The sequence below is a fragment of the Tamandua tetradactyla genome, chromosome 5, assembly GCF_023851605.1.
Source record: "Tamandua tetradactyla isolate mTamTet1 chromosome 5, mTamTet1.pri, whole genome shotgun sequence".
In the NCBI taxonomy this organism is placed as follows: domain Eukaryota; kingdom Metazoa; phylum Chordata; class Mammalia; order Pilosa; family Myrmecophagidae; genus Tamandua; species Tamandua tetradactyla.
The window spans coordinates 85,317,901-85,329,511 of NC_135331.1; the positions used below are offsets into that span (position 1 = coordinate 85,317,901).

General features: G+C 44.1%; 2 protein-coding genes across 7 annotated transcripts in view; both read left to right on the plus strand.

The window, feature by feature from the left end:
- The window catches only part of TRIM39 (tripartite motif containing 39), a 30,651-nt gene extending 24,039 nt beyond the window's left edge, over positions 1-6,612 (plus strand). For 4 of the 6 annotated variants that reach the window (XM_077161193.1, XM_077161194.1, XM_077161192.1 and 1 more), the window contains 4 exons: positions 630-860; positions 2,029-2,051; positions 2,588-2,703; positions 3,240-6,486. In XM_077161193.1, the coding sequence (XP_077017308.1) occupies positions 630-860; positions 2,029-2,051; positions 2,588-2,703; positions 3,240-3,787 (918 nt within the window). In that variant the 3' untranslated portion in view covers positions 3,788-6,486. The other 2 variants (XM_077161197.1, XM_077161195.1) reach the window with 2 other exon arrangements.
- Positions 6,613-6,677: 65 nt separating this feature from the next.
- RPP21 (ribonuclease P subunit p21) lies at positions 6,678-8,542 on the plus strand. The gene is made up of 5 exons (XM_077161198.1): positions 6,678-6,977; positions 7,051-7,151; positions 7,244-7,326; positions 8,130-8,255; positions 8,394-8,542. Exons 1-5 carry the CDS (start codon positions 6,678-6,680, stop codon positions 8,519-8,521), a joined length of 738 nt encoding a protein of 245 aa, XP_077017313.1. The 3' UTR covers positions 8,522-8,542.
- Positions 8,543-11,611: the final 3,069 nt, after the last annotated feature.

The following is an 11,611-nucleotide window of genomic DNA, read 5'->3' on the forward strand; positions in this document are numbered from 1 at the left end:
TAGAGAAAGTATGCTTCAAATTTCAAGCAGCCAATTTATCAGCAAACTTCCAGAATCTGTTTCTGGCTTGGAGCTGCCAATTTTCTGAAGTAACTTGAAATTAACAGATCCAACCCTGAAATATATTTTGTAACAACCCATTACTAAACTCTTATTAATTCTCACACTTTTCCAACTGGATCTGTGGTTTTTATCTGTCTATCTGAAATATATAAATTATGACAATCTTATCTCTTCAATATTTGTACTGTCCTTTTCTTAACAAATTGCTTTAGCTAGAACTTTACAGTTGGGCGATAGCAGAGTTAGCTGTTTCTGAAATCTCTGTATAGTAGATATTGATGCCTTGAATGCAGTCTATTAAAACAATAAATAAAAATTTTTCTAGGAGTTAAATCTCTTAGTAATCTCTTTAATGGCCTTCACTGTTAAATCATCAGTTAGGAAGGGAGGTGACAAGAGGAGTCGAGCCATTCTTTACAGAAGGAAATGACAAAAGAAAGGAAAATGAATGTCCTATTAAACTAATTCCAATGATGTTAAAAGTTTGTGTTAGTTCAAATACAAGTGGTGGCTCTTTTATGCCCCACTGACACCCTGATGACATAACATACTTCCTGTTTTCTTAGAGACTAGTGGAAAGTCGCCGACAGCAGATCTTAAAAGAGTTTGAGGAGCTTCATAGACGGCTGGATGAAGAGCAGCAGATGTTGCTTACACGACTGGAGGAAGAGGAACAGGAAATTCTGCAGCGACTCCGAGAAAATGCTGCTCACCTAGGGGACAAGCGCCGGGATCTGGCACATTTGGCTGCTGAGGTGGAGGGCAAGTGCTTACAGTCGGGCTTCGAGATGCTTAAGGTTCGACCTTTTGTCTCTGCATAGTCCCTCAGGTCGAGCTCAGTATAGCTTTGCACTTGTGATTCTCTCAGCCTGGGATGCTCACCCGTTTGCTCTGCCACCCTAAATCCCATTTTTTCTTCCAGACATGGTCCAAGGATCTTTTCTACAGAAAGTCTTCTCTGATTTCTCCCATTCCTTTCTAATCATTTCTGTGTTCTTATGTTTTATTAGCAGTAATGTTGCTAATTTGTAACAAAGAAAAAATCCACTATTTTGAAAGGAGGGTAGTCTAGTCTGAATTAGTGAAGAACTATGCATTAAAAATATTGTAAATGCAGTTACCATTACATTTAAGTCCTGGAATTTGAATTACCTAATGCTAAAAAAAGAAACATAATTTAAAGGATATTTGAAATTATGTAAATAATATACTATTGTTATGTAAATCGTATCTAAAATGTTTGAAATAATTTGTTCTCTTAAATAGATGAATGATGTTAGCAAACTATAGGAAACATTTTTATTTTAGAGAGTAGATTACCAGTATTTGAATCAGTGAGGTTTTGTTGTACATTCATTTACATGTTATGTATTGCTTGGTATTTATTCTTGTGTCCTTTCATGTATGTCTGCCTTCCACATTAAACTGGGAAATCCTTAGGGGGGCAGAGATTTGTCTTCTTTGTCTTCTGGACCCCAAGTATTCTCAAATCAGGGATTGGAACACAGTTATTAATGTGTATTAACTAATACTAGAGGGGGGATACTAAACCACAACAGGAAATTGTGATTCATTCCTATGCCACCAGTCTGGAATTGTCTGTACTAATCCTTAAGGGGACTGAGCTGTGTGGTTGGTACTTGGGGGACAGAGTAAAGAGTAGACATAGTCCCTCTCAGGGAGCTCCCAGTGTCACTGAGGAGCAAAGACAAACACATGAGAAACCATATGAAATATGATGACACACTTTACTAAGCTTCATGATGACCAAAATTGAAAGTGGTAATTAGGTTGGGAGAGATGAACTCTGTTCCTTCTGGAGCCCTTCCCCTTGCATCATGACCCTCAGTTTGCCGTGGGCCTGTTTTGTAGATCTAGAACCTTTGCGGGGGGAGAGGGAACCTTTTGCCTTTAGGACCCTTGAATACCAGGACCAATATTGCTTTCTTTTCTCCTTCCCTCTAGGATGTGAAAAGTACCCTGGAAAAGTAAGTGATTCCTGTATCTCTTTTTCAGTGAATTAGGTCTTGGCTTAGAGACTAGGAATGTGGTAAAGAGTTGGAGAAGTAAGGACAGAAAAGTCATGCAGTGTCTGGGTAGGATATGGGAGAAGGTTCCTTTTACCCATGAAGCCAGTTAGAGAGAAAATCATTGGGACTTCCTTGGTAAGGAGAATGATAATGTAGAAACAGATTCCATTCTGTCCTATCGGGTAGAATTGTATCCAAACAAGATAGAAAGAAGAAGGGGTTGGTGAAGGGAGGAGGGTGTTTTATCCATTTGCATGAAATAAAAATACTCCTAGAAAGTTTTAAGGCTCATTATCAAAGTAAGAAGTTGTTGAGGGACCATGTGGCTCTCCATAGATTGTTAAAAGAAAGAGTGAGTGAGTGCTTGTCATCAGGGAGGAGGGAGAAAGTGGGAAGATGAAATTTATTAGTTTCTTCCTGTAGATACAGTATCTAATACTCACTTGACTGCAGCTTCCCCGTGACCCTACCATCTCTTCCCCTATCCCTCCTAGATGTGAGAAGGTGAAGACCATGGAAGTGACTTCAGTATCCATAGAGCTGGAAAAGAACTTCAGCAATTTCCCCCGACAGTACTTTGCCTTAAGGAAAATCCTTAAACAGCTAATTGGTGAGTTGTTCCCAAAAAGAAACTAATAGGGAATCAGCAGAAAAATCAAAGTCCTTACATTCTACCTCATCTGGGCTTCAGTTTCTCTTATAATTTTCGTGCCCACACTTATCCATTCCCTGTTACCTATTTGCTGTCTTGCTCTGTATCCTTAGTGCATTCCATTCTTTCTGGCCCTTGAACTGTGCCTTGCACTTCTCCACACAGTGAGGTAAATGATGTTGTCAGAGGTGGGCAGAGAGAGGACCAGGCTGGAACTTAGACCACCAGCTCTTGCAGAGTCAAGAGATCATTAGCTGTTTATGTTTGGGGTCAGAGCAGGAAGTGAAGCAAGCCATTGTTCCCTGTCCTAAGGTGAGAATGGAGATTCCCTCCATCCATTAAGTGACATCATGGATTGAAACGGTCAACCAAACCATGGTGTTCTGGGGGACTTAAAGGGAACAGGCTCTGTAAAGGCAGGCTGTAAGAGTGAGGCAGGAGCATTTAGCTATTCCCATCCTCATCTAGCTCCCCACTCTGGCTTCTTCCGCCAGCGGATGTGACCCTGGACCCTGAGACTGCTCATCCTAACCTAGTCCTGTCAGAAGATCGTAAGAGCGTCAAGTTTGTGGAGACAAGACTCCGGGATCTCCCTGACACACCACGGCGTTTCACTTTTTACCCTTGTGTCCTGGCTACTGAGGGTTTCACCTCAGGTCGACACTACTGGGAGGTGGAGGTGGGCGACAAAACCCACTGGGCAGTGGGTGTGTGCCGGGACTCTGTGAGCCGAAAGGGCGAACTGACTCCACTGCCTGAAACTGGCTACTGGCGGGTGAGGCTGTGGAATGGGGACAAATATGCAGCCACCACCACACCTTTTACTCCTTTGCACATCAAGGTAAAACCCAAGCGGGTGGGCATATTCCTAGACTATGAGGCTGGAACGTTGTCTTTTTACAACGTCACAGACCGTTCTCATATCTATACCTTCACTGACACTTTTACTGAGAAACTTTGGCCCCTCTTCTACCCAGGCATCCGGGCTGGTCGGAAGAATGCTGCACCACTTACCATCAGGCCCCCAACAGATTGGGAGTGATAGTTAGGGACATGGGAATAATTGGGATAAGGCAGGGTCAAGAGCTATGGGCCTTCCTTCCTGTGTCCTGCTGGAACGTCTTCCTGTCTGCCTGGTTCCAGTTCTGAATCGTCTGGGAGAAACAACTTGGTTTCTAGGACGGTCTGTGTGGAGAAGTAGGTAGGACTGGACTGGGATGTGGGAGCACAAATGTGCCTCCCTCCTGACTGTCAGGGTAAGAAGCTGGTTCCCAGAGGAATGTCTCCTCTGAAGACCATCAGGTTTTCTATTGCACAAGGACCAGTTGTGAAGGAAGGAGAAAGTTGGTAGGGAGGGTGTGTCTTCCTCAAACTAGAGGAGGAAACAGAAACCCCTGTACAACCTTTTAGGGGATTCTTTGACCCAGGATAATCTTGTTTCTTGAGAAGGCTCACAGAGGTCTGTTTACCTCTAGATTGAAATAAAAATGAACAATAGTTGCTCTCATGGGTCTAGATGTGGGGGGATTTTTCTTGGGGCAGAGATTGGGCATCAAGAAGCCTAGAAGGAAGGTTAGGAAAGGGGGCTAAAGGAACAGATTCCTAGAAACTAATGAAGGGGAGGGGGGTTTCTTTGGTCTTCTATTCCCAAGATAAGATTGCCATTATGAGTAGGATTGGTCAGCGGCAGGAATGTACTGGGGCAGTCAGGAAAAGGGCGGAGGGAAGAACAGGCAAACCCAGATTCCTGCCTTCGACTTTCAGCAGCGTTGGCTTATTGCCTGCCTCTTTACACTTAGTTGTCTCCAAGAAGCAAGTCACCTTGTCCCTCTCCAGGGGCAAAGTGGAAGAGAATCTGCATGCCTTTCCTCCATTTCCTGCTTTCTCAAAAGAGCTTGGAAAGGAGAGGATCAGGTATTAAGAGGAAAGAGAAAGATATTTCTATCCAAAGCCCAGGCCTTAAAGGTTATTAAGTATCACTCCCAAGTTGTCAACTTTGTTACCTGGCTAAGGTGTCCAAGCCAAAAAAAAAGGAAGAAAGATAATGAAGTTTTCTCACCCTAAGGACAGGGTAGAAGGCAATGGTGTGGATAGGAAAGTCTGGTAGGCAACTCCCTTTGTTGTTCACAAGAGCCAGCCTTTTGCTAAACTTTGTTGCCATCCTTCACTCTGCCATTCCCCTTTTCAGAGAATGCAAATCATTTAACTATTAGGCCAAAATAAACAAGCTGCAGGGTACATATGTTGTCAAAAAGGTAAAGTAATGCATGCCAAACCAAACTAAAACAACTTGGATTATTTGCTACTTGAGTAGTCAAGGGTTCACAGAAGATTGGGACAAAAGACTGTAGCTTATTGAGGGAATTTTCAGTTCCTCCTACCACCTCAACAGGACTTTGTCCACACTCTCCTCCTCTTACCTTTGTGCCTTGACTGTGGTTCTTTGTGGCAAGATGCTTTGGTTGGTAAAAAAAAAAAAAAAAAAAATTAATAATATGGAGCAAAGGACCCACTGACGTGATCTGTGTTGTGTGGTAATTGGGGAATGGCTTCCTTGCGTTGAAGTGCATAAAAATTCATTGAATGTTAAAAATACATGTTCGTGGGTCTCACCCTCAGTGAATGATCAAAGTCTAGGATGTGCCTGGGCATCTATATTTGAAACACATTCCTCCTAGCTGAGTGTGGGGGCCCTTGGGAAACTCATCCTGGAGGATATGTCAGTCATTTTCCTTCCTCTAATCTGGACACCGTTTCCCTGCCCCCACCTGGCAGGGATCTGATAGGAAAGGGAGGCCTCAGCCTCTTGTAAGCATGTTGCCCTCTCGGTGTCTCAGGGTTGGCTTGTCTTCTGCTCCTCCAGCTTTCATTCCTCTGCTTCTGACCTTGGTAACTGTAGTGATTAAGTATTAAGCAGAGGTAAACACAGGGTGCCAAATAGAACAAATAAGAGACAGAGGCCAGAGGAAGGGGCATGAAGTATATGTCTGAGAGGGAAGTGTGTAGTTTCAGGGGACAAGGGACACTGTTAACAGTTTCTGTGCACCTGTGCCTAAGAATAGGAGTTAGAAACTATTCACTCACTGTTGTTGTTTCCTGACTGCAAAAACAAATACCATACAATGGGTTGGCCTGAACAACAGGAATTTATTGGCTCATAGTTTTGAGGCTAAAAGAAGTCTGAAGTCGAGACGTCATCAAAGTGATGCTTTCTTCCACAAAGCTGTTGGCAATCCTCGATCCTTGGCTTTTCTGTCATATGGCAATGCACATGGCAGACTCTCCTGGCTTCTCCCTTCTCTTCTGGGTTCTGTTGATTTACAGCTTCTGGCTGTTCCCTCTGTGGCTTTCTCTCTGTGTGTTAAAATTTCATTCTGCTTATAAAGGTCTCCAGTAATAGAACTAAGACCCACCCATTCTTGTCGAGTTGGGCCACACCTTAACTGAAGTAACCTTATCAAAAGGTTCTATATTATAATGGGTTCACACCCACAAGAATGGGATTAAGATTATGACACGCTTTTCTGGGGTACATCACTCTGAGCCACCACACTCACCAAGTCAGGTGCACCCATTGTGTGTCCAGCACTGCATTACACAAAGTGTGTTTCTTTGAGAAGTAGACAGAACTAAGCTCAGTTTTCGGTAATTCAGGAGCCTTTATCCCTCCTCCATCACCCTCATGATCCCTTTACTCCCACTGGCCTGAGTGCTTTTTTGAATGTATAACCTCTGTTCCTTCTGTCTGTAGCTCTTCCAGGCATCCACTTTTGGCTTCAGGAGAGTAGGACAGAAGGCTTAGCTGCTTGCCCTTTAACCATCTTTGAAACCTATCTGCATAAAGACCAGTCTTCGGTCCTGCAAATGTTTGGCAGTTTAATATGCTCTCCTGCTCCACTAGCCTTTCCACCCTCCACCTACTATAACTGATTATGGACTTGAGGAAAATTCTGGAAGGAAGCCAAACGCATAAAGGGAACCTGGGGTTGGATGGCGGGAACGGATTAACAAGAAACAGATGGGTATGTGAGACAGCCGGCCACCCTCAGGAATTACAGCGTGGGGGCGTGGCTCGCGGGCCAAGGGACTACGCTTCCCAGAAGGCCATGCTCAGCTGCCCCGGAACGCCTGGGGGCGGGGCGAGACGAGGGGCGGGGCCTGCGGGCGTCGCGCGAATGGCGGGTTCGGTGAAGGACCGTGAGGCCTTCCAGAGGCTCAACTTTCTGTACCAGGTGGGTCCACGTTGGGGGCTCGGAGAAGGGGGCCCAGGGCGGCTGGGCCGGAATGACCTGCTCTTCTCCCCAGGCTGCCCACTGCGTCCTGGCACAAGACCCTGAGAACCAGGCGCTGGCGAGGTTTTATTGCTACACGGAGCGAATAATAGCGAAGCGGCTTGTCCTGCGGCGGTGAGACGGCGCGGAACCTGGTGGCGGGCGGGGAGAGAAAAGGATAGAAGAGGAAGGGTGGACCCATACCACCTTAACTCCTAACCCCCTAGGGACCCCTCGGTGAAGAGGACTGTTTGTCGTGGCTGCTCTTCTCTTCTCATCCCGGGCCTGACTTGCACCCAACGCCAGAGACGTGAGTGCTCCTGCTAGTGTGGGATGATTGCGGTGCAGGCGACCCCTTCCTCGCTTTAGCTGGGTTTCCGGCGTGGATTTGCTAGAGTCTGCTTTCTCCAGCGCTCGGTTAAGTTGTTAACCCCTCATAGGCAAATTACGGCTTTTGCTTGGCTTTTATTTCCTACCTGGGCAGAAAAGACATGAGACTACCATAAGCGGTAACCCCGCCCATGCGTATTAACAGATGTTATTTGACTTCCTGGAAGACACGATTCCCAACCATTCATTAATTCATTCAGCAAATATTAAATTTTTAAGATGTGTCAAGTAATGTGCTAGAGTCATTATTCTCATTGAAATTACAGTCTGATGGGACAGACTAACAGAAACAAAATAGAAAAAACAAATGCTTTAATTGGGAGAATAGAATGCTAAATTACTTATGCAATGGTGGTGAGGTTCATGATAAGCAAAGGAATGGGAAATGGAAATTTTAGGCATTGTTTGAGGACTTCAAGGCAAGAGAGTTTGTGGTGCTGTGAAGAAAGAGCTCAGGAAGCTGGGTTTTGAGGTAGGCGGGGGTAAAGCATGAGGTGGGAGAGGAAACTAAAGCTGCTTTTTGAAGTCCTCTTAGGAGTTTGGACATTATTTTAAAGAGCACAGAGAAATTGATGGGGTATATACAAAGACTTAACCCTGTCTAATTTGCATTTAAAATTGGGGGAAGACAAAGTATTCCTTACTGAAACACAGTAGAGGCAAAACTGGGTGCCAGAGATCTGTCCTGTGCTAAACCTCTTTGTTTTTGCCACTTCCATCCAGGCTGCAGGGGCCAGTGCTGGACTGTACAGACCTGCCTAACATGCCAGCGCAGCCAACGATTTCTCAATGATCCCAAGCATCTGCTCTGGGGAGAACGGCCTGAGGCCCAGCTAGGGAACCAGGCAGGTGAGAGGTGGTAGAGAAAAATGGGGGTTGGAACAATGGGGAGATATAGAGATGAAGAGGACAAAAGGGTTTTTGTCAGAGGTATCACCGTTTCTGACTATTCTAATTCTGCTCCTCTAATTCTCCTCTTCTACCCAGATCCCAAACCACCACAGCCTCTGCCAAGCACAGCCCACCCCACCCTAGCCCACTGTCCTGAGGAGAAGAAAGTTCAGCCTCAGTCACAATCACCAGTGATGGATTCATCTTGTATTCTAAATAAATAAAGTTGAATTCTGTTTGACTTTGTATGTTTGTGTTCTATGGAGATTGTAGGTCTTAAGTTCACTTTTTCTATTTCTGTCCATATTTCTCTGTCACAGTCTAACCTCTCCCTTGTCTTTACCATCCTTGTTCTCCCACCAGGCAGGGAGATCCTGGTTTCTATAGCCCATTTAGTCCCACAAAGCAGCTCCCTTTTCCAGGACCCGTAGGTCCAGCCTCCTCAGCACAGTGTCACATTTGTAACTCAGGTTCCAGAATTGTCTGCAAAGTACTGAGCCTTCTTAGGGCATTCTGCTTTTAGGTATCCCTGACCATTAACTGAAACTTGGACAGACTGCTGATACCACTGCTGCTATATTTAAATGAAGGAGAAAATATGGAGGAGGATTCAGAACCTCCAGGCCCACTCAAAGTTGTTATTTTCCCAATCTCAGAGTTTACTTCTATAAAATCCTAGTAAGGGAAATGGCACAAACTTGAACTACCAAAGTCAGAGATAGTGGCAAATATCGCACAAATATGTGCAATAACCTTGAGGTAAACTCAAGGTTTTCTGAAGAATCCTTTAACAACTGAAGTCATTTTCTTTGAGATCCCTAGAAAGCCTACTCATAGATAGAAAGCTCTGATCTCTTTGCCAGCTGATCAGTTTACAAAGTTCACCATTCCCAGAATGCAGTTTTCTTTCTTCCCTTTCTCTTATAAATCCTGTGATTCAGTTATCTATTGCTGATCACTTCGTATAAAAATCACTTCGTAACATTGTGGCCGAACATAACAATTTATCATTTCCCCTGATTGTATGGGTTGCTAGTCTGACAGGACTTGACTGGGTGCTGTTTCTATTCCTTGTGGCAGTAGCTGAGGTCACTCACTAATCTGCGTTTAGCTGGTGGCTGGTTTGGAAAACCCAAGAAAACTTCACTCACATACCTGGTACCTCATTGTTTCCCTGTATAGCCTTGATACATAGCTAGCTTTGATGTTCTCACAGCATGGCAGTCTCAGGGAGGTGAGACTTCTTATATGGCTTCTGACTTCCACAAAGAGCATTCCAAGAGGACCAGTCACAGTGTGCAAGTGTTTATCAAGCTTCTGTCTGCCCTACGCTTGTTAATATCCCCTTGGCCAAAACAAGTCACATGAGGGAGGGGCTACACAAAGGCATGAATGGTGGGGGGTGGAGGGTGGGAGTTTCATTGGTTCACTGGGAACCACTGATACAAAAATCTACCATGGAGAACTTCTGGGGAAAATGGTGTAGGGAGCTTCAGGACTCAGTCCTTTCTCCAAAACAGATATTAAACAGGAAGGAACTATCTGAAATAACTGTACTGGGGTGCTGGAGGCAAGAAGACTGTACAGCATCCAGGGAAGAGCGAAAGGAAGAGGCTTATGAACTACAGTAAAGAACAGAGTTGTTCTCTCCCTAAGATGGCTGCCAGCAACCTTGGGATCCAGTCCCTGGATAGCTTATTGGTGATAGAAAAGTGCATTAAAATCTTTCCCAAGAACAGGAGTGGACATGGCTGATCACTGAACACAGCTTTTGATTAATGAATTCAGATTGCTGGGTCTCAGCTCTGAGCTTCTGTTTCAACCCACCCAGTACCAAGGCAGTGACAGCCATGGTTTCAACCCCACCTGGAAATAGTGGAGGGTGTAGAGATTAAAAGACCCAGTTCTTCCTCAGGGCTGTGGGAAACAGTTAGCTGACTGGCTGCTTTTGCTAGGCAGGCCAAGAAAGCACAGCTTTGAGGATCCCTCAAAGAGGCTTTTGGTGCCCTTCTTGATCCCCTCCCTAGAGCATTTTGAAGCCAGTCTATGTCCCCTTCATGGGTCCCTCATCCTGTTCTGGCTGGGAAACACTGACTTGGGAAAGTCCTGTCTAAGATGATACTCCTCCCAGAATCGGTGCTCTAGGCAAAAGCAGTTAAAGACAACAAAAGGAGAGTAAAAACAATAGAGATTAAAAAAACAAAAACAGAACACATCAAGATTCCCTGAGAAGGAACAGAGGACAGGAAGCTTCTCCTGGAGGTGAAACAATTGCAGAAAAAGTTCAATCTCAAAAATTGTACAGTATTCCAAGGCAAGAATCAGATGGAAAAGAGCTGAAAATGTGATCAGCTAAACATGGGCTATTCTAAAAGTCTGGAATTAGTTGAACCAAACACAAAAGAAGAACCTTCACACAAAGCCAATCAATGATAAAACCCTAGGCAAGAAAAAGAAACTGACCTTCACAGTAAACTCATCAAAATAATCAGATGCCTAAACACTAGCAAAGAGTTTCAAGCCATATTAAGAAACAGGAAGATATGGCCCAGTCAAGGAAACACATCAAAACTTCAGGGAAGACACAGAATTTGGAAGAGCAATTAAAAGATGTTCAAACAAATCTCCTAAATCAATTCAAAGAGATCAAGGGTAAAATATGGCTAAGGAGATAAAGAAAATTAAGAAGACAATGTGTGAGCATAAAGAAGACTTTGAAAATTTAAAATATACATTAAAAATTATGGAGATGAAAGGCACAATAGAAGAGATTAAAGATACATGAGAATGAAAATGTTTGAAAATTGATCATGGTGATGAACGCACAACTATGTGAGGATACTGTAAGCCACTGCTTGTATACTTTGAGAGGATTGTATGATGTGTGAACATGTCTCAATAAAATTACATTAAAAGTAAAAGTACTCTAGAGGCATAAAACACCAGAGTTGAACAAACAGAAGAAAGAATCAGTGAACTAGAAGACAGGACAATTGAAATCTTAACAGCCAGAAGAACAGATAGAGAAAAGAATGGAAAAAATGAGCAAGGTTTCAAGCATTTGAATGTCAGCTTGAAGCACACAAACATATATGTCATGGGTGTCCCAGACGGAGAACAGAAGGGGAAAAGGGCAGAAAAAGTATTTGAGGAAATAATGATCAAAAATTTCCCAACTCGGAGAAGATGGCGGCTTAGTAAGACGCGCGGGTCTTAGTTCCTCCTCCAGAAAAGCAACTAAAGAAACAGAAACAATACGAAACAGCTCCCGGAGTCACGACAGAGACCAAAAAGACAGCGTACCCCATTCTGGA